At 45.0% G+C, this 24,731-nt stretch overlaps 1 protein-coding gene across 2 annotated transcripts in view; it reads right to left on the bottom strand.

Moving 5' to 3' along the window:
- The window catches only part of FBLN5 (fibulin 5), a 61,151-nt gene extending 38,028 nt beyond the window's left edge, over positions 1-23,123 (bottom strand). The window contains exons 1-5 of one of the 2 annotated variants that reach the window (XM_081173866.1): positions 22,865-23,123; positions 19,462-19,516; positions 13,113-13,163; positions 9,252-9,303; positions 3,641-3,889 (exon numbers count right to left, since the gene is read on the bottom strand). In XM_081173866.1, the coding sequence (XP_081029992.1) occupies positions 3,641-3,889; positions 9,252-9,303; positions 13,113-13,163; positions 19,462-19,516; positions 22,865-22,959 (502 nt within the window). In that variant the 5' untranslated portion in view covers positions 22,960-23,123. The remainder of the gene's footprint in view (positions 1-3,640; positions 3,890-9,251; positions 9,304-13,112; positions 13,164-19,461; positions 19,517-22,864) is intronic. The other variant, XM_081173867.1, reaches the window with a different exon arrangement.
- Positions 23,124-24,731: the final 1,608 nt, after the last annotated feature.

Below are 24,731 nucleotides of genomic sequence, written 5' to 3'. Positions count from 1 at the left end.
ACAACGGGTGCTGTAACTCTCCAATGGTTTGACTTCACTCCTTCATTGTCTCCCGAGATAGACAGATGCCAACAACTTCAAAATTGCTGCTGCTGCTAGATTAGATACACCATTTGCCTCCTCTAGCAAGGCAATAATTTAATTCTTAAATGCATATAGTGGTCTCTCTAAGCCAGTACTGGAACCGCAATGCAGGAATCACAGCTAAATTGTTGAAGACCCCCTTCAGTTCTTTCGCACTAAGAAACCAGAAGTTCAGTGTGTAGCAATCGCACTAGAATCCTATAATCACAGGACAAGAAAGAAAGCTTTCCAGTCCACAACCCTAAGGCATGCCAGAAATGTCTGCCAAATGTAGGAATACTTAGAACAATCTTGATGGCTTCAGCAAATTGGGCAAATCATAATCTACAGTGGAAGAGACACACGCCCTTGGTCACTAGCCAATCTGATAAGTGAAAACCCCTTCTCAGTCTCAAATAAGCAATTTAGCTTGAGAACTAAATGTGAAGAAATGCCTACCCTACAAGCCTGCAGCCATGGCCATTTCAGATGACCCCAGAATAAATGGATTTCAAGATGCAGAGTTGGGAATAACCACTGCCTGGATCTCGGGGAGTCCTTGCTGTGAATAGTGAACAGTACTGGGGCAGACGGACTGATGCTGAGACTCAGGATAAGGCAGTTTCATATGTCTGTGAGTGCAGAGGAGGGATAGAGGAGAAATTTGGTACAGTATACAATTTAATGTGGACTTTTCTAATTCACAGTTGCCAATAGAATATGTGGACCAAAATGCACCTATCCTTCAGAATTCACACTTCCACAAATTTTGTAATGCAGTTTCTCCAATCACTGTGTACAAAAAACAAAAACAAAACAACACGCTGACAAACTTAAATTTTTCAAACCAATGTAGAAATGTTACAAACTGAATTTAAAATTTGCAAACCAATGTAGAAATGTTACAAATTGAACGTAAAATAAAAAAGAGAAACCGAGAGAAAGCCAAATTGACTGGTTTTGTCAACGCTTAGGTAAAGGTAAAGGGACCCCTGACCATGAGTGTTAAGTGAGTGTTAAGAGAGTGTTAAGCAATTGATCTTCGTTTCAGTTTTAAAGGTAAAGGTAAAGGGTCCCCTGACCATTAGGTCCAGTCGTGACTGACTCTGGGGTTGCGGTGCTCATCTCGCTTTATTGGCCAAGGGAGTCGGCGTACAGCTTTCGGGTCATGTGGCCAGCATGACTAAGCCGCTTCTGGCGAACCAGAGCAGCGCACGGAAACGCCATTTACCTTCTCGCCGGAGCGGTACCTATTTATCTACTTGCACTTTGACGTGCTTTCGAACTACTAGGTTGGCAGGAGCAGGGAACAAGCAATGGGAGCTCACCCTATCATGGGGATTCGAACTGCTGACCTTCTGATTGGCAAGTCCTAGGCTCTGTGGTTTAACCCACAGCACCACCCGCGTCCCTTGTCAAACCCTAGTAAATGAAGAACCTTTACAATGCAGAAAGAAAGTAGGGTTCCCAGGTCCTATCCTGGAGACTTTGCTTGTCACTTTAAGAGCTCAGAGCCAACGAGGGATTATGTGTTGGGGGTAGTGAATTCTTGCCCTTCTGCTCCATTGGTTCTCTTGACCACCTTCATTTGCCACATTCAGTGGGATGTAAGCTGGAGAGAATGGTGAGTGAATGAACCATATGGAATAGCAGGGCAGGAAGTGGGCTACTGAATCCTTGCTCACTTTCTCAACCTCTTAAATAAATGGACAGTCTTCCCGCTTAGCCACATTCCTACACTGAATGCTCTAAATGCTTTTGTGGATATTCATTGTATGAAGGAGTGAATATAATGTACCACATAGTATGTCAATGTTGACATGCAATGTACTAGACACTAGCCCATAAAATGTTTTAATAAAAATGAGTTTTTGAAAGCCCTCCAAAGATATGGTACTAAATTAGATACCTCATATGAGCTGAAGGGGGCGGGGGGGGGGGAATCTCACCATCAATTAATATGAAATGATGGAACATAAATAGAACGGACAAGGTATAATGCCTGTTGTGTGTTTCATCTGACAATCTAGATTCGTCTTCACCAACCTGCTGCCCCACTCCAGATGTTTTGAAGAGCAACTGTCATCAGCCCCAACCAGCAGAGCTGATGGGAACTGTAAACCAAAACATCTGCAGGGCATCAGGTTGGCAAAGGCAGCAGACAAATATGTTTGGACCATTGTACATAGAGGATGATGATGGACTGAATTACTGAAAGTAGCTGGCATGAGACAAAAACAGAGTTTCCAAAAAAACTGCGCAGCCAGGCTTTTGCTCTCACTCTGTTCCCCTGGAATCCTATTAGTTTTACAACTTTTGATTCCACGTATACTAATGGGATGACCCCAGTGTGACGTCCTTATCCAAACAGACTGAACTTCACCAGGAATTACTTTTAACTTAAACCTTATGGGTTGATGCTTGGACAAAATAAGGAAGCATCCTGTTGGGAAAAGACCACCATACTGGTATATTATCATGACCTGTGCTGGCATTGCAAGTGGATGTAAAGATGATCAGAGCTGTATTTGTTGTTGTTCTAGTCCCTGGGAACAGCTGCTACTGCCAAGCACACAGCTGCTTAGCTATAACAAGAGGTGGTGCGTAACATGGATCATAACAGAAATGTTGTATATTCATCACCTAGACTTTTCAGGCTCTACTCGGCTATGAGTGATCGCCAAAGAAGAAGAACAAGCACTACAAACCTACAAACCTAATATTTGGGGTAGGGTTTTTTAATATAAAAAATAGCTTCACCATGATCAATTTGACCGTAAAAGGCATGAGCGCTGGCAAAATAAAGGAAGCCTCCATTAGGTTATACACTGAAGAAGGATGGTCTTCTCATTATCTGCCACTCTGAATATCTGAGGATTTGGGCCTCTTAAAAAACAAAACAGACTAGCTTCTGACTTAATACATGGACTTTTACATCAGTATATTCTTAGCTCACGCTTTTAGGAGCTACCCTAGTCTCTCGATTGTAAATCCTTATAATTGATTTACCTTTTATGGTAAAGGGTGGGTAAGAAATCTAATAAATAATAATGACGATTGATAAATAAATAAATAGACATGATAGAAAATCTGAGATAAAAAGATAAAAAGATGAACTAGCATAAATACATTTGGTAGGTATATAAACACAGAGACAGATAAATGATAATTAATTAAAAGCTCTCTCCTTATTCCATTTGGATTTTTTTTTTTTTTGCTTTTGAAGTAGATGTATATTTTTTTTAATAATTGCCATTAGATTTCATAAAAGTATTTTTCTATAAGCGGTGTATTTATGTCAGTTTTTAACAGTTAATTTTTTGATCTCTATATTTTTTTATTAACATATCTTCAATTTGTCAGGGTTTAATCCCTTTTTTGCCCTGATAGATAGATAGATAGATAGATAGATAGATAGATAGATAGATAAAATGTGAATAAACTGGGATAAAACTGGTGCAATAATAAAAATAGCAGGACAAATATTTCAGATCATAATAATAACACAGCCATTCATTAAAATAAATATAAATAAATAAATATTATGCAGGGATCTATAAGACATTTTGCTACTTACCCACACACTGGTTGCCTTCGCTCATTTGGTAACCAAACCGGCAAATGACTGGAGTTCGTGCAGCAGTTGGATAATTGGGAGCAGGAGCTGGGGCTGGAGGTGGTGGAGGATATGCGTTAGGGTAAGGATTCAGATATGGCGATCGATAAACGGGATTTGTTCGTGGTATGCATAGATAGCCACCATTCTGGTTAACGCACACCATATCTCCTCTACAGGCCTCAACAATAGTCCGACATTCATCAACATCTGAAAGAATGCAGAAGGGAAAAAACAATGTAGCTCTCTGCCAGTTAAAGGTTTATTTAGCAAATCAATCATTTGCTATTTAGATCAGTCAACAATTAATGTTTGTACATTTAATCAATTCATCATTCATCATTTATATGCATTGCGTGGACAGGCGGAGCCCCCCAAACCCTGGGCGGCCCCCGTGTGGAATAATGACTCAAGACAACGTGCTATGGGATTAAAATTGGCCACGACTTTATTATGTTTCAGATGTGGGTAGACCTTGGCTCAGGCATTGGACGTTTATCCCTCCCAGTCCCCCGCCGGGGATCTGGGGAACATCAGGGTTATCCAGTGTGTGGAGGGGATGGGTTGGCTCTGGAGAACATATGTTCAAGCAGAGAGAGCCCGCCCCTGTTATGCCGCCGTCACAGGGGAGTGCAATGACAACCTCTAGGCATTAAGGCCAAAGCGTCCCTCAAAACAACCCCTTTAGCGGGGAACCCTGGTATCGCCGCCGTAGAGAGAAGGGGGGCGTGGGTCACTGCTACACGCCCACCCCCATTTAGGGAAGATAGACTAAAAGATCCTGCCCAAGGCCTGATACCGCCAAAGTTGTGATGTTTTGCTATGGGAAAGGCAAACCTGCCAATGCAGGAGATTTCCTTTCCGGCCCTTCAGCAGTGACCTTGATGTAGCAGCGCCCGTGTACCTGTGGAGAAAAGGTTAACCTGCCAAAGAAGTCTTAACTGAGGGTGGGAGAAGCTCTGGAGCCAACTGACGATTCCCAGGTAAGATCCTCCCCCTATTGTGTGGGCAGGGTGGTCCATCCCCCTACCTGGCCTGATCACCTTGGCAACGCCTCCCCAGGCGGGATTGGGCAATGGGCTGAGGTAGGTGGAGACCTCCAGGTATCCCACCTGGGGAAGGCGAAGCCAAGCCTGTGCTAATGGTGCTGCATGGGGTCCAGGGGGATGCGCACGACCACTCAAAGGGCAACCCCATTTAATGTGGGGAGTGGTCATTTATAAACATTTCAATATAAGTGCCTTTTTTGATACAGAAGTGCAGGAAAACTCAATAACAGTATTATTATTTTTAAATTAAGCCACTGCTAACTTTGGGGGGGGGGGAAGAGAAAGGCATTTTTAATACAGGAGAGAAATATGATGCTGCTACACACTAGCAGAACATCAGCCACATCCACTGTGTGCTCAGCCCAAGAGTAACCCTAGAAACCTCCAGGACTATGTTGGTGACAACACCCACATGCCACCCACACCACGCAGAGGGAGCCAATGGTTTTGTGAGAGTGACATCACACGCACCCAGCACCTTCATATACACACCACAGGCAATATTATACCATAGTGCCTCCCATCTCATCAGCTGCAGAGGCAGAGCTTGCAACAGCCCCACCACGGCCAGTCCTCAGGCATTCCTCTAGAACTCCATTAGGCTCCACAAAAAGGTAGAAGGAACCTTCACTTCGCTGCCAATACATGAGGCTCTGCACAGTCCTCCTGTGTTCAAAGGTTCAAGACCAACCATGAGTGGGAAGAACCTTTTGCATGGACAGGCGGAGTCCCCCCAACTCCAGGCAACTCCCGAGAGTAATAATGACTCAAGACAACGTGCTATGGGATTCAAATTGGCTGCAACTTTATTAAGTTTCAGATGTAGGGAGACCTTGGCTCAGGCATTGGGCGTTTATCCTTCCCAGTCCCCAGCCGGGCATCTGGGAGACATCAGGGTTATCCAGAATGTGTGGGGATTGGGTTGGCTCTGGAGAACATATGTTCAAGCAGAGAGCCTGCCCAAAATTTCACCTCCATTGCAGGGGAGAGCAATGACAACCTCTCGGCGTATGGCCAATGCCTCCCCTCTATACCCCTTTAAAGGGGAACCCTGGGATCACCACCACAAGGGTGGTTCACTGCTTCACGCCCCCTCCCCCCATTTAGGAAGATAAAGGATTCCGCCCAAGGCCTGAAAGTTGTGACGTTTTGCTACGGGGAAGGCAAAACCTGCCAATGCAGGAAAATTCCTTTCCAGCCCTTCAACAGCGACCTGGACATAGCAGTGCCTGCGTACCTGTGGAGAAGAGGTTAACCTGCAAAAGAAGACTTTACTGAGGGAGGGGAGGGTGGGAGAAGCTCTGGAGCTGACTGCGGCTTCGCAGGTAAGATTCACCTTCTGTTGTGTTGGCAGGGCGGTCCCTCCCCCTACCTGGCCAATCCCCTGGTAACGCCTCCCCAGGCGGGATTGGGCGACTGGCTGAGGTAGGCAGAGACCTCCAGGTATCCAGCCTGGGGAGGGCGAAGCCAGCCCAAACTACCAGGAGTCGCACTGGGATCCGGGGGGCTGCATGCGACCACGCAAAAGGAGCCCCCATTTGATGTGGAGATTGGTCATTGTTAAGCAGCCATGGGGCAGGGCAGGTCACAAGAAAGGCTGCCACCGCACCATACTGACAGCAACAGCAACAGCATCCATTGGCTAACTGCATGAGGTATGGAGCTGGCAAGCAGGAGATGGGAGTTCAAGCTGCACCAGGAGGAAGAGGATATGTGTCCTCACAAGCTATCAGAATGTCATTCCCCCTCACCGCCCAAAAACCTCTCATGTTCTCATGCATGAACCCACACTAAAAACACCACAGATGTCAGGGACTGATTGGCTGCAGAGGAATGGTGGGAGGAACCAGGTGGGAAGATGGCTCAGAGCCCAGGAAGTGCTAGTGGTCAGAGGGAGAAGACTGGGAAGAGAAGGTGTCAGAAGCTGAGGAGGTAACATGGTTTGGTGAGCTCGGAGTCTGTGGCAAAGAGAAGCCCAAAATCAGAGGCAGAAGCTGAAGCAGTAGAGTGGAACGACAGAGGCCAAGAGCAGAAATGAGTCAGGCTAGTGAAGAGTCATGTGTGGCTCCCCCTCCTGCTGCAATAGGTTCCTCTCCTCCCTGGTCTCCCAGAACCAGGAGAGGCATGAACAGGGCAGAGGAGATGTTATCTTCATGCAAGCACAGTCTCAAATTGCTTGGGGGAAACCCTGGAGAGGAGAGGACTTAGGCAGCTGTGGGGAGGATGTGGGAACCTTCAGTCTCAGCAACTGCTTCATGGGGGCAAGACCTACCAGAGACGAGTCGCTATGCGTTCATTAGACCTGACACTCTTTTTCAGACTGTGATTTTGCTAATAAAGAGTTAACTCCAACTTGTGATTTACTGCTGGCTCACGGCTAACAACAGAGCAGTTCCACAGCAGTGGAGAATAGAACATTATGGGGAAAGCTGCCCAGAAGAGGGGGCTGCAGAGGGTAATGGGTAAATGCCTCCCCATATGTTCTCAAATGGGAGCCTCCACTGGATCTCAGTCCTGGAAGGGTCCTTCTCTTCACTAAAGGGCACTCTGGAGACAACTCAACATACATACATACATACATACATACATACATACATACATTTCATTAACTAAAACAATAGAAGGCTCATTGATATTACCTTGGTCTTGCCATGTCATGCAGATTGATAATGGTTTGTGCACAAGGTGAAGCAGTAATGCAATTTCCCAGATCCCCATTTTTAACATCCCGTCACACAGCTGCTAAGAACCATCTAATGGTGCAATAAAATGTAGACTCGCATTGGCAAGATCAACACAGGCCAACAGGGAGGTCTGGCATAAACTAGACCAGTGTTTCCCAACCGGTGTTCCGCGGCACACGAGTGTGCCGTGAGACGTTGCCTCGTGTGCCGCGAGATGCCTGGAGGGAGGCGGGCGAGTCGGGCGGCGAGAGGCGGGGCGGCGGCGGCGAGGAGAGGCCGCGCCTCCTGCTGCTGCCTGGCGCTCCTCCTCGCAGCCGGCAGCGCTGCCTGGGCGCCTCCGCGCGACTCTGCCTCGCTGGGTTTGGTCTCCCAGCAGAGACGGGTCACACGCGCACCTCCCTCCCTCCCTCAGCCTGCGCGGAGGGAGAGCCAGAGAGAGGCATCGCTCCTGCGCGGCGGGAGAGGGAGCAACCGGAGCGATGCCCCAAACGAGCTGAATTCCGAGCGAGGGACTGAGGGGGGAGGGAAAAAACTTTCACTTTCGTGCGTCCCTCCCGGCGTGACGCTGCGCGCTGACGTCACGGGGCGGGGCTTTAATGGTGGTGTGCCGCGAGATTTTTTTTCAGTAAACAGGTGTGCCGTTGCCCAAAAAAGTTTGGGAAACACTGAACTAGACTACTCAAAAAGCCTCATCTAACCCACATCATTTTATCTTATCCTACTCTTACGTTTCTAGTGAAAATGTAAAAGATCCCATTCTTATTGCCTTCTCTACTTCTCATTGCCAATTGCAAACTCCTGTAGCCTTTTTCCACTAACACATTTGTAAAAGAATATTGGGATACAAATTTCAGGCTTGTGGCTCCCCACCACCACCCCCGACACTGATGGTTTGATTTGGCAGCTGTGAAACTTGGCTCTGAATCTGGAACTGCAAGCTTCCTGGTTACAGGATATTAAACTCTGAGGATTTGTTTCAGATCTCCTCTTAGCTCTCACCATTTGAAAGTTATTTCATGTGTCGTAATGAACTGACTTCAGACAGATACAAACTGATTAATAAGATTAGACTGCAGACACCATTTTGGAGACCCTCTTCCTGTTTTGTCTCCTCTGCCAGAGAGATAACAAATGAATGAATTTTGGGGAGGGTTCAGTGGGAGAGCATCTATTTTGCATGCAAAAGGTCCCTAGTCCAATCTCCGCCATCTCTAGCTAGAGTTGGGAAGGCTCCCTGTCTGAAAACCGCTGCCAATCAGTGTGGACAATATGGACCAGTGATTTGACTAAGTATATAACAGTTTCCTATGTTCCTAACTAAAGCTTTGGTGGTCATACTAAATACCACCAAATGAATACATGGATTCAACTGGCAAGTATGGATTTGAACCTAGATTATACGTTCAAAATCCAGCAGCCCGGCTATTGTCACCACGTATTAATGACATCATCCCTAACCATAGCCATTTAGAATCATAAAGTTTGTAGTGACTCTGAGGATCATTTAGTTTAACCCCCTGCTAATGCAGGAAATCTGATGTTAAAGTATCCCTGATAGGGATACTTTTCCAGCCTCTGCTTAAACGCCTCTAACAAAGGAAAACAGGTCATGCCACCAGTAAGTTATTCCTAACATTTAGTTGAAATCCCTTTGTAATTTAACCCATTGGTTTGTGTCCTACCCTCTGGAGGAACAGAAAGTAGCAGATGCAGTTAACACCCTGAAGCAGACATACTGAAGGACAGAACCATAACCAATATGCTACGATCAGACAAAGGCACTGTACATAATGAGCAGTCGAGTCCTAGTTCAAAGGAATTGATGCAATAAAATCCTACCTAAGCACTGGCCCGAGGTACGGTCCATCTCAAACCCATTTGAGCATTGTTGCTAAAAAGAGAAAAGAAAAGGACACTCAGTCAATGGAAACCTGGATAAACACAGATCAGAATGAATTAGGATTCTCCCTTCCACATTTCGGTGCTGAGTTGCGAAATCTGCAGCAGACACACAAATTCAGGTACCACTATAAGATACTGTAGTTGAATGAAAGAACCCACAAGTGCCATGATTAAACTCCTAGTTGGCTGTGATCCTAAACCCAAAGCATTCTACCACTAGAGAATGTGCGCAATAAAGATAATATCACAGTTCCATTCTTTTGGGTCAGGGCTAGATTTACTCTTGTCATGAAATGTGCAATTATTAAACTAAGGGCTCATCCACACTGCCATGTGGCCTGCCGCTTTCACCCAAGAAAACCCACAGCTGAACAGTGAATTGAACCAAATGGCAATCAGGTTTTGCGTGGGTTGCCATTTGTCCCCATTCAGTGGTAAGGTGTGTGTTTTCTCCAGGAAAGCTGCGGGACAATTTTTTTAAAAATAATAAATAATAAATAAATGCACAGGACAAGTGAAGTGTGGAAGAGCCCTAAATGTAAAACTACTGCAAAATTATCACACCATATCCTTAAAGGACACTCAAAGCATACCCACCCATAATCCTCAGAGCTGTAGTTTACTCCTCACAGAACTACAATTCCCAGCACCCATAACAAACAACAGTTGAAGTTTCTTGCATGGGGGGGGGGGAGGCAGTGCTTTAAAGGTATAGTACGTACACAGTTGTATTTTATACCTATGTCCCCCACCTCACCCCATTGCACAAGCTGGATTTTGAAGTTTTCAATATTCTGACATCCTTTTCAAAGAGAGAAAGAGAAAAGGAAGGAAAAAAACACAACAAATTTAAATACGTTTTTTAAGGTTTCTTTTTTTAAAAAAAAGAAGCTAAAAATGAGTTTGGTAAAAACTACTGTAGTTCAAAAGACCAGGTGGCTCAACTAAATCATTGGCTTTAGTTTCTCCAAATTCCATCATGCATCTTCTGGCAGACCATTAGAGGATCTTGCTGGGTGAACATGAGGACTTCAGGAAACTACCCTCTTTCCCATCACTTTCCCACATTGTTCCAATGTTTGCCACTAGCAGCGTTCAACTCTCTATAAATACAGCAATCTGCCATTTAGGATGCAAGCTTGTTAAAGCACATGAAACTTAATAATTCCATTGTCTGGAAGCATAAATGCATTCGTTTCGTGGAAGGGACTTGCAAGGATACATAGCCAATCTATTTTTTAAAAAAATTGCAGCGTTTTTATTTACTGTACATCTCTCTTTTGTTGACTACAGTGGTACCTCAGGTTACATACGCTTCAGGTCACATATGCTTTAGGTTACAGACTCCACTAACCCAGAAATAGTGCTTCAGGTTAAGAACTTTGCTTCAGGATGAGAACAGAAATTGTGCTCCGGCGGCGTGGCAGCAGCAAGAGGCCCCATTAGCTAAAGTGGTGCTTCAGGTTAAGAACAGTTTCAGGTTAAGAACAGACCTCCGGAACGAATTAAGTACTTAACCCGAGGTACCACTGTATAGCCAGGGGAGCCATTTAGAAAGGATGGGAGAAGTCACCCACCTTTCCCTTGTTTTTCAGACATAATGTAATGTAAATATTCTTTGGTAATGTTTGTATCTTTAGTAATGGAACAGGATAAAACAAAGCAAAAATGATGCACTTAACCCAACCTAGGTGGTGGTGCTTTTCTTGCAATTTAAACATGACTGTTGTCTAGAAACAGGCCTTTGAACTTTACTGTGCATCTTTCCCCTTCATTTTTAAATATCCCAAATGCCTGAAGAAGCATTCCCCCCAAAAAACTATAACATTGAACTCTCAACTTATCCCTCGGCTTTATGGCAAGGTACAGAAGTTATATGAGATACCTGTCATCTATATCTATGGATATAAACCTTATAGAAGACACTCAGGGAATGTGAGTGGGGTCAGGAGAAATAGCTGCATTTTATTCTTATTCTTAAAGTGAGCCTTGCTTCCTCCTGGCCTCACAACTGAAGATAAACCCTCAGGTTTCCTCTTCCCTACGGGCTTCAGGTGGGCTGCTTGCCTTTCTTAGTTAACAAAACACTGCACAAACATTCATGCATTCATCAGTTCATTAGTGTGCTTGTACTATTAGTGCTCCCCACTAGTAAAACCAATTGTTTTTAATTGCAGGATTGCTCTGAGAAATAGAGAGGGGGGTTATTGATGGGGGCCATATATCAGCATCAGCTTCTACTTCAGACTTGCAAGGGTTTTTAGAGCTTAACCTTGGGGGGGGGGGGCTAAGCTTGATGATGGAATACTTTGACGTTGTTTCATAGAATTGTAGAGCTGGAAGGGAAGCCAGGGGGTCATTTAGTCCAACCCCCTGAAATGCAGGAAACTCAGCTAAAGCATCCATGGCAGATGGCCATCCAACCTCTGCTTAAAAACCTCCACGGAAGGAGGACTCGCTGCTCTAAACTTGTTGGGTGTGTCTTCACCCTTAAGGAAAAGAGCAAAGGGAATGTCAGCAGATACACATGTTATGAGCCCCTTATTTACATCCTGGAGAGGCTGGGCCACTTGGGATGAGCAGGGGGAGGAGTTCAAAATGTGCCTGACAATGACTCTGGGGAGGGAACCCGGTTAGGACAGACTGTGGCCTGGTCCCTGACTCCCATCTGTGCATTGTGGGGAGGAGTCTACAGGTGAGAAGTCTCAGCAGGTTGCCACCTAGCTCCTAAGTACCAGCCTCAACTACAGTGGCACCTCGCAAGACGAATGCCTCGCAAGACGAAAAACGCGCAAGACGAAAGAGTTTTCCGTTTTTTGAGTCGTTCCACAAGACGAATTTCCCTATGGGCTTGCTTCACAAGACGAAACGTCTTGCGAGTTCTTGCAAGTTTGTTTCCTTTTTCTTAAAGCCGCTAAGCCGTTAATAGCCGCTAAGCCGTTAATAGCCGCTAAGCCGCTAATAGCCGCTAAGCTGCTAAGCCGCTAATAGCCGTGCTTCGCAAGACGAAAAAACCGCAAGACGAAGAGACTCGCGGAAAGGATTAATTTCGTCTTGCGAGGCACCACTGTACTCTGCCACCAGCACTGCCCCTGGTGCCGCCAGAGCTTCAGCCTGCATCAGCCTCTACTGATATGCCCCTGCCCACTGAGGAGGTGGCCGATACCCAGTCTGATTCTTAGGTGGCCCTGCTGCCTCCTCTGTCACCTAGGGCACAGAGATGCTAGAACTGGCACAGACAGACAACTCAGGTACAGTTCCTCAGGCGTTTGCTTGCTCAGTCCAGAGCTGCATCCCGCTTGCTATGCTAAAGCCATGCGTGCCCTGCTCCTTTAAAACAGTGGTCCTTGCTTCCAGAACATACTGGTCTGAGTAATGAAATCTATAGTAGGATCCGAGTCCAAGTCCCACATCCAGGACGGTTTGATCCAACCCACACCTTCTCAAGGTGCCAGAATGGATGAAGGTGCTGGGGGGCAGGAGCAGCTGCGATCATTGGTGTCTACTGAGCCCTCCAAGTCTTTGCCCAGGAGATTGCCACCCTGAGAGGACAGCTTGTGTAAGCAGCTCAGCCAGCTGCCTCACCAGTCAAGACTCGTCTGCCCACTGGTCAAGTTCCAAACTGGGATCAGTTCATAGCATGATCCATTCATGTGTGTGAGGGCAGACGAGCGGAAGATTCCCACCAAATACTCAGCTGACAGAGGTGTGTTCTGCAAAAAAGAGCAGTATCAGCTCCCGTCTCACTGTCCCTGTTATGGTACCATTGAAGCACTGGGAGAATTCATTGATACCAACCTCAAGTGAGGATCCATCCTGTCTTCCATGTCTCCTGCTGGAGCCCCGATCCTGTTCGAAGAAGAAATCAGGAGTAACAACTGCTGTGCGCTAAACAGGAATTCCATCCCTAATCACTACCTCTGTTCACTGATCAAAGGCCATGCACCATCAATATCTTCACTAAGCTGGATCATAGAGTAGGCTACAAACTAGTAAGAAGCCAAGAAGGGGATGAATGGAAGACTGCTTTACAAACCCAATATGGACATTATGAATACACTGTCATCCCATTCGGCTTCTGCAATGCCCCTGCTATCTTCTAACACCTCACGAGCGACATATTCAGATACTTTCTTGACAGGTTCATGGTGGTTTAACCAGACAAAATCCTTATCTGCTTGGAGTCACCCCAGCTCCAGTGGTTAACAACAGGAAAATCTCCATGTCAAGCTGGAAAAGTGCAAGTTTGACCCCTCCAGCATCAACTTCCTTGGATACCTGTATCTCCCACCAAGAGGTAGAGATGGACCCATACCAAACACATGGCATGCTAACCTGGCAGTCCCCCAAAGCCAAACAAAAACTTGCAAAGCTTCCTTGGCTTTGCTAATGATTACTGGAGGTTTGAAAACCACCACCGCACTCACAGGCTGTCTTAAGGGAAAGAAGTCATTTCAGTGGACAGCAGACACACAAAAAGCCTTTGAACACCTAAAGGAACCTTTTGTTTCTGAACTGATCATATACCACTCAGATCTGTCCCATACCTTTGCTGTGGAACCTGATGCCTCCGATGTGGCTACCAGGGTGATTCTGCTGCAGGCTGAAGAGATGGGAGGAAGAGCTTGTCCCTACATGTACTACTCCCCAAAATTAACCCTGCCCAAACAGAACCACACCATCTGCTGCAATAACAGCAAAGACACTTTCAAGGTGTGGCAACACACTATAGAGATCCAGATGGACCACCACATCTTAGGGATTGCCTGGCCACTAAATCAACGACAGTTCCACAGGTCACAGTTTTTCACCTGGTTCTATTTCAAGATCACCAACATACTCAGCACTAAAAATTGATGAGAGGATGCCTTCTCCTGCAAGCCGGAATACAACAGCACCAGAGCAGAGTGGGAGCCTGAACTGAACCCTTCATCCAGAGCAATTGATAGTGGACAGCTCCTGCCAACCTAGCAGTTTGAAAGCACGCCAAAAATTGCAAGTAGATAAATAGGTACCGCTCTGGCAGGAAGGTAAATGGCGTTTCCGTGCGCTGCTCTGGTTTTGCCAGAAGTGGCTTAGTCATGCTGGCTACATGACCCAGAAAAACTGTCTGCGGACAAACATAGGCCAGTAAAGTGAGATGAGCGCCTCAACCCCAGAGTCATTCGCGACTGGACTTAACTGTCAGGGGTCCTTTACCTTTTTAAAGGAGCAAGAAAGGTTCCTTTGTTGAGGAACAACAACAGCTTCAGACAACATAAAATCCTACACACAGTCACTCGTAAATTCTGGTGGCCAAAAATAAACCACCATGTAGAAAAATATGTGCAATAATGTACAAAAATTGTGTGACACTTGCTAGTGGGCTGGCCTGCCTCCTGTAACTACCCTCTACACCCATTGGACCATGGGAAATGGTTTCTATGGACTTCATCACTGAACTCAGCACCACATTACAATTTTAGTGGTGGTCGACACCTTTAGCAAGACGGCTCATTTTGCTCCCTCGCACTGGACTCCCAAATTTGTATACAACTGCATCTAGAACTCCACTCAATAGACTCCATTCCTCACCAGCTATGGATTCCACCCATGCACCTTTCACTCATACTTTATTGGCTGCTTCAGCTACTGACTTTGTCCAAGAACTGCAAGCTATAGAATAGCTGCTACAAGAACTGGAAGGAGCCATGGCCACTTACATGAAAGCTGCTGATGTGCACTAACCACCTGGAAAAGACCACCTGAGCATGAAGCCGCAAGCTAGAAGGCCTCAGATTTGGGTCCTGTGTCGCTGAAGCACAAATCAACCTAGTCACATTCTGGTTACTTCTCTGGCTCGCCATGAAACTCCCTCCCCCTCCACCACACCCATACCGATCTGACAGCAGCCCACCACCCCCAGTGAACATCAAGTGGGAAGAATAACTTGAAGCGCGACACATCTTAGACTTTAGATAGCACCACGGCTGCCTGCAATACCTGATCCACTAGAAGGGCTATGTCCCTGACAATTGGTCCTGGGAAGTTGATGTTCAGGCCCCTGAACTGACTGCTTTCCACATAAGCCCAAATCCGAAGGCTGAGAAGGGGCGAAGGGGGATAATGTCATCAGCCCATGGTGACATCATGGAGAGGCTGGGCTCACTGGGGTGAACAATGTGAGGAGTTCAATATGATGCCTGACGATGATCTTGGAGAGGAACCCAGATGGTAGGGCCAGATCGCAGCCAGGCCCTGAGTGCCATCTCTGTAGTCCAGGGGAGAAGTCCATGGGTTAGGAATCCAATGCCATGGAGGGACCCAGTGTATTTCTGAGCTAATGTCATGCCTACTCTGCTCCTTTGCAACAGGAATACAAGAGGCGTGTCTACGGCTGGATCAACATCTTAGGTTGCCAAGCCATGCACCAGTGATCCTTGCCTTGCTTCCATAACATACTGAACTGAGCAATAAAGTCTATAGTAGAAAATGAAATCCAAGCCCCACATCCAGGACAGTTTGATCCAATCCACACCTTCTCAAGGTGCCGGAATGGATGAAGGTGCTGGGGGGGGGGGGAGGCAGCTGCGACTAAGCCCTCTAAGCCTTTGCCCAGGAGATGGCAACCCTGAGGGGACAGCTTGTGCAAGCAGCTCATCCAGCTGCCCCACCAGTCAAGACTCTTCAGCCCGCCTGCCAAGTTCCAAGGAAACTGGGTTCACAGCGTTCATGGGCCAGTGTGATCCATGAATGCGTGTGAGAATTTCCTGACAATGCAATGAAGGTTGTGTTCATCAACACCCTGCTTGATGAGGATAACAAGGGGTGTGTTAAGTGTTGGCCCAGCTTCTTGGCTTGCCTAGCTGTGCCATGCACATGTGGTTTTTTGTGGGTTTTTTTGAGGGACTATCAAGAGGACAGTGCTCTGTTGCTGCCCTAGGGACCTTTAGGAGATGGCCAGCATATAAATTTAATAATACTGGAAGACATCATATATACGTTTACGAGCACAATTCAAAGTGTTGGTGTTGACCTTTAAAGCCCTAAATGGCCTCGGCCCAGTATACCTGAAGGAGCGTCTTCACCTCCATCGTTCTGCCCGGACACTGAGGTCCAGCTCCAAGGGCCTTCTGGCGGTTCCCTCACTGCAAGAAGCCAAGTTACAGGGAACCAGGCAGAGGGCCTTCTGGGTAGTGGCACCCATGCTGTGGAACTCCCTCCCACCAGATGTCAAAGAGATAAACAACTACCTGACATTCAGAAGACATCTTAAGGCAGCCCTGTTGATGGAAGTTTTTAATGTGTGACATTTTAATGTATTTTTAATCTTTGTTGGAAGCCGCCCAGAGTGGGCGGGGTACAAATAAATTATTATTATTATTATTATTATTATTATTATTATTATTATTATTATCCAAGGCTGATAATGTACCGTACATTTAAAGCACACGGTTGCCCCCAAATAATCCTAGGAACTCTAGTTTACCCCTCACAGAGCTACATTTCCCAGCACCCTTAAGAAACTACAGTTCCCAGAATTCATTGTGAGAATGTCATATGCAAGATTAAAAACCATAAGATGGGCCACAGGCGCTTTGAAATTGCCTATCAGCAGTTTCTATCAGGACAGAAATGTGAGCAGGCGATGTAGGTCACAGTCTCCCCCCCACCATGGTCACAGAATCACAGAGCTGTAGAGTTGGAAGGGACTATGTGGGTCATCTAGTCCAGCCCTCTGCAATGCAGGCATCTTTCACCCAACGTGGGGCTCGAACCCACGACCCTGGGATTCTGAGTCTCATGCTTTACCAACTGAGCTGCAGACATATGCACATCAGATGCATTTCTAATTAAACTGCAGCAATTATTTCTAAATTGTCGTCTTATACATATAAAGTAGTATGTGGAATGTTTATGAAACCATGTGTCCTATTTTATCCTAATTTTTTTGCTATGTGTAAATGTCCGCCATAGGTAGGTGAAGCTGAAGGAAAAACAGGTCCTTCAAAGCAACTAGTGAGCAAATTATTTAAATTGAAAGGCAACAGCTTTATTTAACAGGAAGGGAGAAAGAGGTGAGGGATGAAGAGGAACAGCTCAGGCAAGTATATGATTTTTAAAACGTTTCTAAGCAACGGAATAAAAGCAAAGTCCAGCTTTCAAGTTGGCCAGGTGAGCATTCAGAATCTCACAAACTTATTGCTGGCTTTAGGGCTAGGCCTCAGATTCTGTCACACACCTTGGCCTTGGAGCTTCTATGTGATGGCAAAAGGCATAGACTGTTGCTACTGTTTCTGCCAATATGGATCCTTTATTCCCTTTCTGTAATCTCCTCAGTCTCTCTGTCCTGTTTACAGTTCTCCTCAGAATCTCCATCTCTACCCCCATCTCCTCAGTTTCATATTGCAGTTCCTCAGAGCCAAAAAGAGAGAGACTGTGCTCCTAGCATCCCAGAGACAGCTATGCTACCAGGGTTCTATTATTATTATTATTATTATTATTATTATTATTATTATTATTATTATTATTATTATTATTATTATTATTATTATTATCATCATCATCATCATCCTGCACTTCCTCTGAGAGGAGCCCAGGGCAGCAAACAACAAAGCGGCAAAACAATACCATTGAAAATAAAGGGCTGTAGCAAGAGAAAGTCCCCTTGCTATTATCCCCCCCTGTGCCTCCCCAAACTATTCTGGGGGCCAACCTCCAACGCTGCCAAAGTATTGGGGGTTGGGGGCACATAGGCAGATGAGAGGGAAGGGGACTTCTGTCATACAAGTGGACCTCCTTGTGCTAACAGGCCAATGTCACTGACTGGAGACAAACCATCACACATAAAAAGATTTTAAAATATTATTAACAGCTAAAAAGAAAATTAAGACCCTCTTAAAAATAAATAAATAAAAGCGGTCACATATTATTGTTTGTCATTCTCATCAAATGGTAGGCCTCTGGGCCTGGACCTCCTTTCATTTTTTAAAAGAAACAACAAACTCTCTACTGTCTGGGTTTCACTGCACACCTTAGAATTCTGGCCTAAAGTGTGTTTTCCTATATATTTTAAAGCTAAAATAAACAATGGCCATTTGCTTCTGCCTTCTGTATTCTAGGGACAATAGTTTTATCAATAAGCTCTCTGTCAACATATGTCTCTTGTCACAGCTCATGTTGCAGGGAATTCTGTCCTGAAGATGCGCCTGTAGGAAATACATTTGCCGCCATCTGGCAAAGGCGGAAAAGAGCAGCTGAAACTCCCTTGTCTACAAAACTGTTTAGGTGCCAGAATCCTGCCCTCTTTTTCACCTGATCACCATATCTGGTAGAGATATGTATTACTTCTGCCCTAACTACATTGCGTATTAGGTGATTGGCTTTGGGGCATGATTTTGATGAATCTGTTATGAACCGGGTTAGGATTTGGGTAGGCTGACATAAGGAATTGAATTACAACAGATCAAACTATTAGTCTATCAAATCCAAGATTTTGTACTTGAAGGGTGGGGAACTTGTGGCCCTCCAGATGTTGATGGACTACAGCCCCCACAATCCCTCATCACTGACCATGTTGGCTGGGGATGATGGGAGTTGGAGTCCAACAGCCTGTAGAGGGCCACAGTCTGCCACCACTGGTCTACTCTGGCTGGCAGCACTTCTCCATGGTCTCAGAAAGAGTGAGGCCTATCCCATGAGCCACTTCCTGGTCATTTAACCTGGAAATGTGTTCAATCACTGATCTATAAGGGTGTGGAGAAGACGTTGAGCTGAAGTCAAGTTCTGCATAGCAATGCTGGGTTCTTACTAGTTTTTATATGGTTTTTACATGGTTTTTCATGGTTTTACATGGTTTTTCTAAGTCAGTTTACCATAACTTCTACTTATTGATGCAACTACTGATTTTTGTTCTTACAAAGGCCATATAACACTACTATTATTATTATTATTATTATTATTATTATTATTATTATTATCTGCACCACCACCAAGTTGAGTGAGAGAATAAGTCTAATGCAAATGTTAGGCTCTGGTTCTGCCTTGACCCAAGCCAACAGTGTAACACAAATCCAATATTGCACTGTGTCCTGGTCTTCCTCTTTGGCAGTCCATGGTCATGAAATTTCTCTGTATAAAACGTTGAAATATTTGTGACATATCTTACCTGCGTCTTCCCACGACTTAAGAGGCAGGCAGCCACCATGAAAATGGTAATTATCCTGCAATAGGAACATAAACCTCATGATTATGCAGGACAGTGATATGTGTAACCCACCTGTTTTCTGATATGACCCCACTGCACTTAGCCACCATTGCATCCAGAGCTACACCAGAGGAACATTTAGCTAAAGGATAATTATTATAATCTGAAAATGGGGTTCTGAGAACAAGCACACTCATCACTGGTTATTTTGAGGCTGCTCTCCGCTGAGCGAGACTCTGGGCTTTTGCCTACAAAGGTCTATCCTGACCGTAATGTCCACTTCCTCTGAGGGTAAGTAATGCTGTCTTTCTGTGCATCAGGTGTGATTGCACAACACAGCAAAATTGGCCACTCTGGCTAAATTACCCACTTCCAACAGAAGAATAGCAGAGCAGGGCAGTGAAACATTCACTGAGTCAAGTAATACACAGCCGCCTACGAAAGAAGCATTCAGAAGGAGCCTGTGGCCTATTGAACAGTTCTTTAAAATAGAGTTGCTGTATCTTTAAGGGTCATCTCCTGGTTGTTGGGTCTAGGCAGAAACTGTGGGGAAACTGTGGTCCTCCAAGACATTGTTGGACTCCAGCTCCTAATAGCCCCAGATAGCATGGGATGATGGGGTTCCAGCTCCCATTAGCCCCAGATAGCATGGGATGATGGGATGATACTACAAAACCATCCACAGGGGCTACAGGTTGCCCATCTGTAGAGAATTTGAGCTGCGTGATCCTGCAGCTAGCAGGGAGTTGCTGTCCTCTGTTTGTTGTTTTGTCTTTTTGGTCTTCCTCTAGAGTTAGTGAGACCTCATGCTGTCTTTCATGTGAAGTCTTTACTTAAAAGAACCCCTAATTTTATAGCACACTTTCAGATGGCACACAGTTTGAGAATCGCCGGGTTAAGATCTGTCCTGTGTTTGGGTGCTGGATGCCAACTCTTCAAAGGTACAGCTCATCATTACAATTGATCATTAGGGTGCTGGGAATTGTAACTCTATGAGGGCTCTCCTAACACTTCTCAGCACTCTTAACAAGCTGCAGGATTCAGCTGCCAGGATTCTTTGGAAGAAGCCATGACTTTTAAAGTGGCATTAGAGTGCTGACTATTTTTGAATACTTAAAATACAGCCGTCCCTATGCCTTGGAAATCAAATGTTTAAAATGTGAACATTATTATTTCTGTAGATTTGCTGTCATATAATCTCTCAGTCTCTCAACATAAAGTTTCTTGAACTTCAGTTCATACCGTATTTGTGTGATCTTTCCAGGAAAGCAACTTGTTTACATTAGCTGACATAATCCATCGTAATTTTTAGTACAAGCCCCATTGAAATTTGATGTATGAGAGAGCATGGTAGTTTAATGGAGCTTGTGCAAAACAACTTTTTGGTTGATTGCACCTTTATTAATATATAGCTTCTATGTCTATTTAACTGTTTGTGGGGGATTTGATTTAAAACATTTTCTAGGAAGGCCAATGCTTCAAAGAAAACTTTCCCCATTGCCGCTCCCAGAGTTTTCAACTCCCAAAGCACAAGTGGATGCTAACAGCATATTTTGTTCTCTCTGCATATTACAGAGGAGGCAAACAATGCTGTTTTTAATTCTGACAGCAACTTCTCAAGCCCTTCAGAACACGATTCAGAAACAAAGCACAAAAAAACCAAGCAAATCCCTCCATTGGTAATCCTGTGCAGGCAGATGTTTGCTTGCTTGGCAGGCCTTTCAGTCATAGAAAACTAGAATTGTTCTCCAGAGACACTGCCTAGTGCTATGTCATCTGTCATTCAATGCTGAACTTTGTCTACAGAGCTCCTGGAAGCTTTCCAGTGAGGTAGTCCAACTTCAAAAATGCACACCCAAGTGCAGATTCATTCTGTAGCACAAGTAGAAGGAAATCAAGCTGTTGCTCATATTACAAAGCAGCAAACCTGGTCTTGCCAATGAGAGTGTACAAGTAACTGGGCAATCCTGGATCCCTGATGAATATACCAGTACAGTGGTGCCTCGCAGGACGAAAAGAATCCGTTCTGTGATTCTCTTCGTCTAGCGGTTTTTTCGTCTTGCGAAGCAAGCCCATTGAAGGATTAGCGGATTAGCGCTATTAGCGGCTTTTAGCTGCTTATCTGCTGATCGGATCAGCTGATAAGCGGCTTAGCAGCTTAGAAAAAGGGGTGGAAAGGGGGGAAAAACCAGCAGGAACTCGCAAGACATTGTTGTCTTGCGAAGCAAGCCCATAGGAAATTCGTTTCGCGAAGCACCTCCAAAACGGAAAACTCTTTTGTCTAGCGAGTTTTCTGTCTTGCGAGGCATTTGTCTTGCGGGGCACCACTGTATATGGCACACCTGTTTGTGACCACATGTTGGTTACATCCACACATTAGAACAAGCACATTTGCAAATATAACATAGGAAGATGACTGCTGGGTCAGACACAAGTTCCATCTAGCCCAGTTTGCCACCATGGCCAACCAGATGTGCCCATGGAACCTGCAAGCAGCGCATGAAGGCAAAATCCCTCCTCTGCTGGTGCAACTGGTATTCAGAGTTAGACCTTTCTTGCTTAAATGGCCCTGAAGGAGCTCTGTTCCTCTGTACTGAAAGTGCAACACATAACGCTCTCCTCATCAACACTTTTGAGTGTGGAGGAAGAAAGAGGTTTCAGAGTCACCAGTCAACAGCAAGATTAAGGATTTGGCTTAATTCCTAGCTGCATGTAACTGACCTTGTGCATATTATTCACCTCTTGCCTTCCTCTTCCTCCCTCTGTCATTTTCCCCCATTCAAAATTTACATTGCAAGCTCCTTGGGGTAGAGACCTGACTTTTTTTGTTTGGCCTCCTCTGTAAAGCACCATTTACAGGGAGAGTGATATAATCTTCTTCATCAACAACAAATCCCTGAATTTCTGTATATCTCTTCAGTGTCATGTTTCCAGGTTTACTTTATTTACAATCCCTATCACTTCTTCCAGACAGCTATTCTCAAGAGATCTGTCACATTTATCAGCTGGAGAGGCTGGCTTAGCCACCAGATGCAATAGCAGTTAAATAATAGTGAACGATGAAATCAAAAATTTTTTACACGTTTGCACAGGGGGGGAACCCCCTTTAAGATCCACACTTTCTATGAGTTACTGCAGCTATCAAGGGCAAAAAGAGAAAAGAGTGCAAAGGAAATTGGTAGATGCTACGTATACATCATGCTACAGAATAGTCTGTTTCCCCGCTCTCCCTCCTGTTAGCTTTAGCAAATGTGATAGGAGAAGAGACATCAGCTATTAAGCAAGGTTTGCATTCAGTAAACACTAAGAGAGGGAGAGAGAGAGAGAGAGAGAGAGAGAGAGAGAGAGAGTGCATAGGACCTACCTTTTTAATCCTGTCATGTCCAAAACTGAAGAAAAAAGTTGAGCAGGGAAAATAATGTGTGCACAGCTGAATAGCTGAAAAATAGTTTTGCACATTAAACCTTTTGCCAGAACGTTAGTCCTGCCATCATTTATATTCCACAGAATGAAAGACCCAAAATCATAGAGAAGCAGAAGCAGAGAGAGAGAGAGAAAGAGGGAAGGAAGGAAGGAGGAGGAGGAGGGAGGGAGGGAAGGAAGGAGGGGAGAAGAGTGAAGGGAGAAGGAGAGATCTGCTCCTCCTTAGACACTGGAGAGAATACAGCAAAAGCACCTGGTTTTGCTTAGTTCTCTTCTGTAATTCAGCATTAAACCAATTGGAGGAGGAATGTTAAAAATGAACACTTCATTTTCTAAGTATGTTAAACAATGCAAATGGGAGGCCTCAGTCTGGGGACAGCTGTTTTAGATTAGAGAGCTCACCAACTGGCTAGACTCCTCACAACACTCCTAAGGAGCCTGCCAGGATTAAAAAAAACCCGCTCACAGTTTGAAGAGAAGCCTTTCCCGCTGCAAATGTTACTGAGGAGCGTGCCACAGGAGGAACAGCAGTACTGGCATGGGGCAGATAGAAAGACGTCCTCAAGAACTAATCTTGCTTATGTCTCATTATCTTATCCCTTCCTAAACAATTTGTTGCCGACCAAATATACCAAAGAGAGCTTCAACCATCTGATGGGCAAAGAATGAATTCCTTCCTTGAGTTCCTTGGAGGAAATGTAGAATTAAAATGTAATAGCAAAACATAGTAAATAAATACAAATAAATTCTTCTTCTTCTTCTTCGGCGATCACTCATAGCTGAATAAGATTGTCTTCCATAAATATGGTTTTAAAAGTGAGTCCGTAAGTGACTGTAGAGGCCAATTCGGGATCCATACGTTCTTCCACAGTGGGGACATTGGTTTCCGGGCGGGAGTTGATCATGGTGAGGGTTTGCCAAGTATGCCTTCCTCTTAGCGTGTTTCTCCCTTGCGTTCTGAGTTTGAGCATCTTCAAAGCCCACAACACCTTTGGTAAAGGCTGTTCTCCAATTGGAGCGCTCGCAGGCTAGTGTTTCCCAGTTGTTGGTGTTTATACTACATTTTTAAAGATTTGCCTTGAGAGTCTTTAAACCTCTTTTGTTGACCACCGCCATTACAATTTCCATTTTAAAGTTCAGAATAGAGTAGTTGCTTTGGAAGACAATAATTAGGCATCCGAACAACATGATCAGTCCAACGAAGTTGATATTGAAGAATCATTGCTTTGACACTGGTATCTTTGCTTCTTCCAGTACACTGGCATTCGTTTCCTGTCTTCCCAAGTGATGTGTAAATTTTTTGGGAGACACTGTTGATGGAATCTTTCGAGGAGTTGGAGATGGCGTTTATAAGTGGTCCATGTTTCACAAGGTATATAGGCAATACTGCACTAAAACGACCTTGACAGATTAGAGAACTGGGCCAAAACAAACAAGATGAATTTTAACAGGGAGAAATGTAAAGTATTGCACTTGGGCAAAAAAAATGAGAGGCACAAATACAAGATGGGTGACACCTGGCTTGAGAGCAGTACATGTGAAAAGGATCTAGGAGTCTTGGTTGACCACAAACTTGACATGAGCCAACAGTGTGACGCGGCAGCTAAAAAAGCCAATGCAATTCTGGGCTGCATCAATAGGAGTATAGCATCTAGATCAAGGGAAGTAATAGTGCCACTGTATTCTGCTCTGGTCAGACCTCACCTGGAGTACTGTGTCCAGTTCTGGGCACCACAATTCAAGAAGGACACTGACAAACTGGAACGTGTCCAGAGGAGGGCAACCAAAATGGTCAAAGGCCTGGAAAC

This window comes from Podarcis bocagei (assembly GCF_964188305.1).
Source record: "Podarcis bocagei genome assembly, chromosome: 1".
Classification (NCBI taxonomy): domain Eukaryota; kingdom Metazoa; phylum Chordata; class Lepidosauria; order Squamata; family Lacertidae; genus Podarcis; species Podarcis bocagei.
Note: the sequence above shows the minus strand (reverse complement) of the source record. Positions and strands in the feature narration are given on the sequence as shown.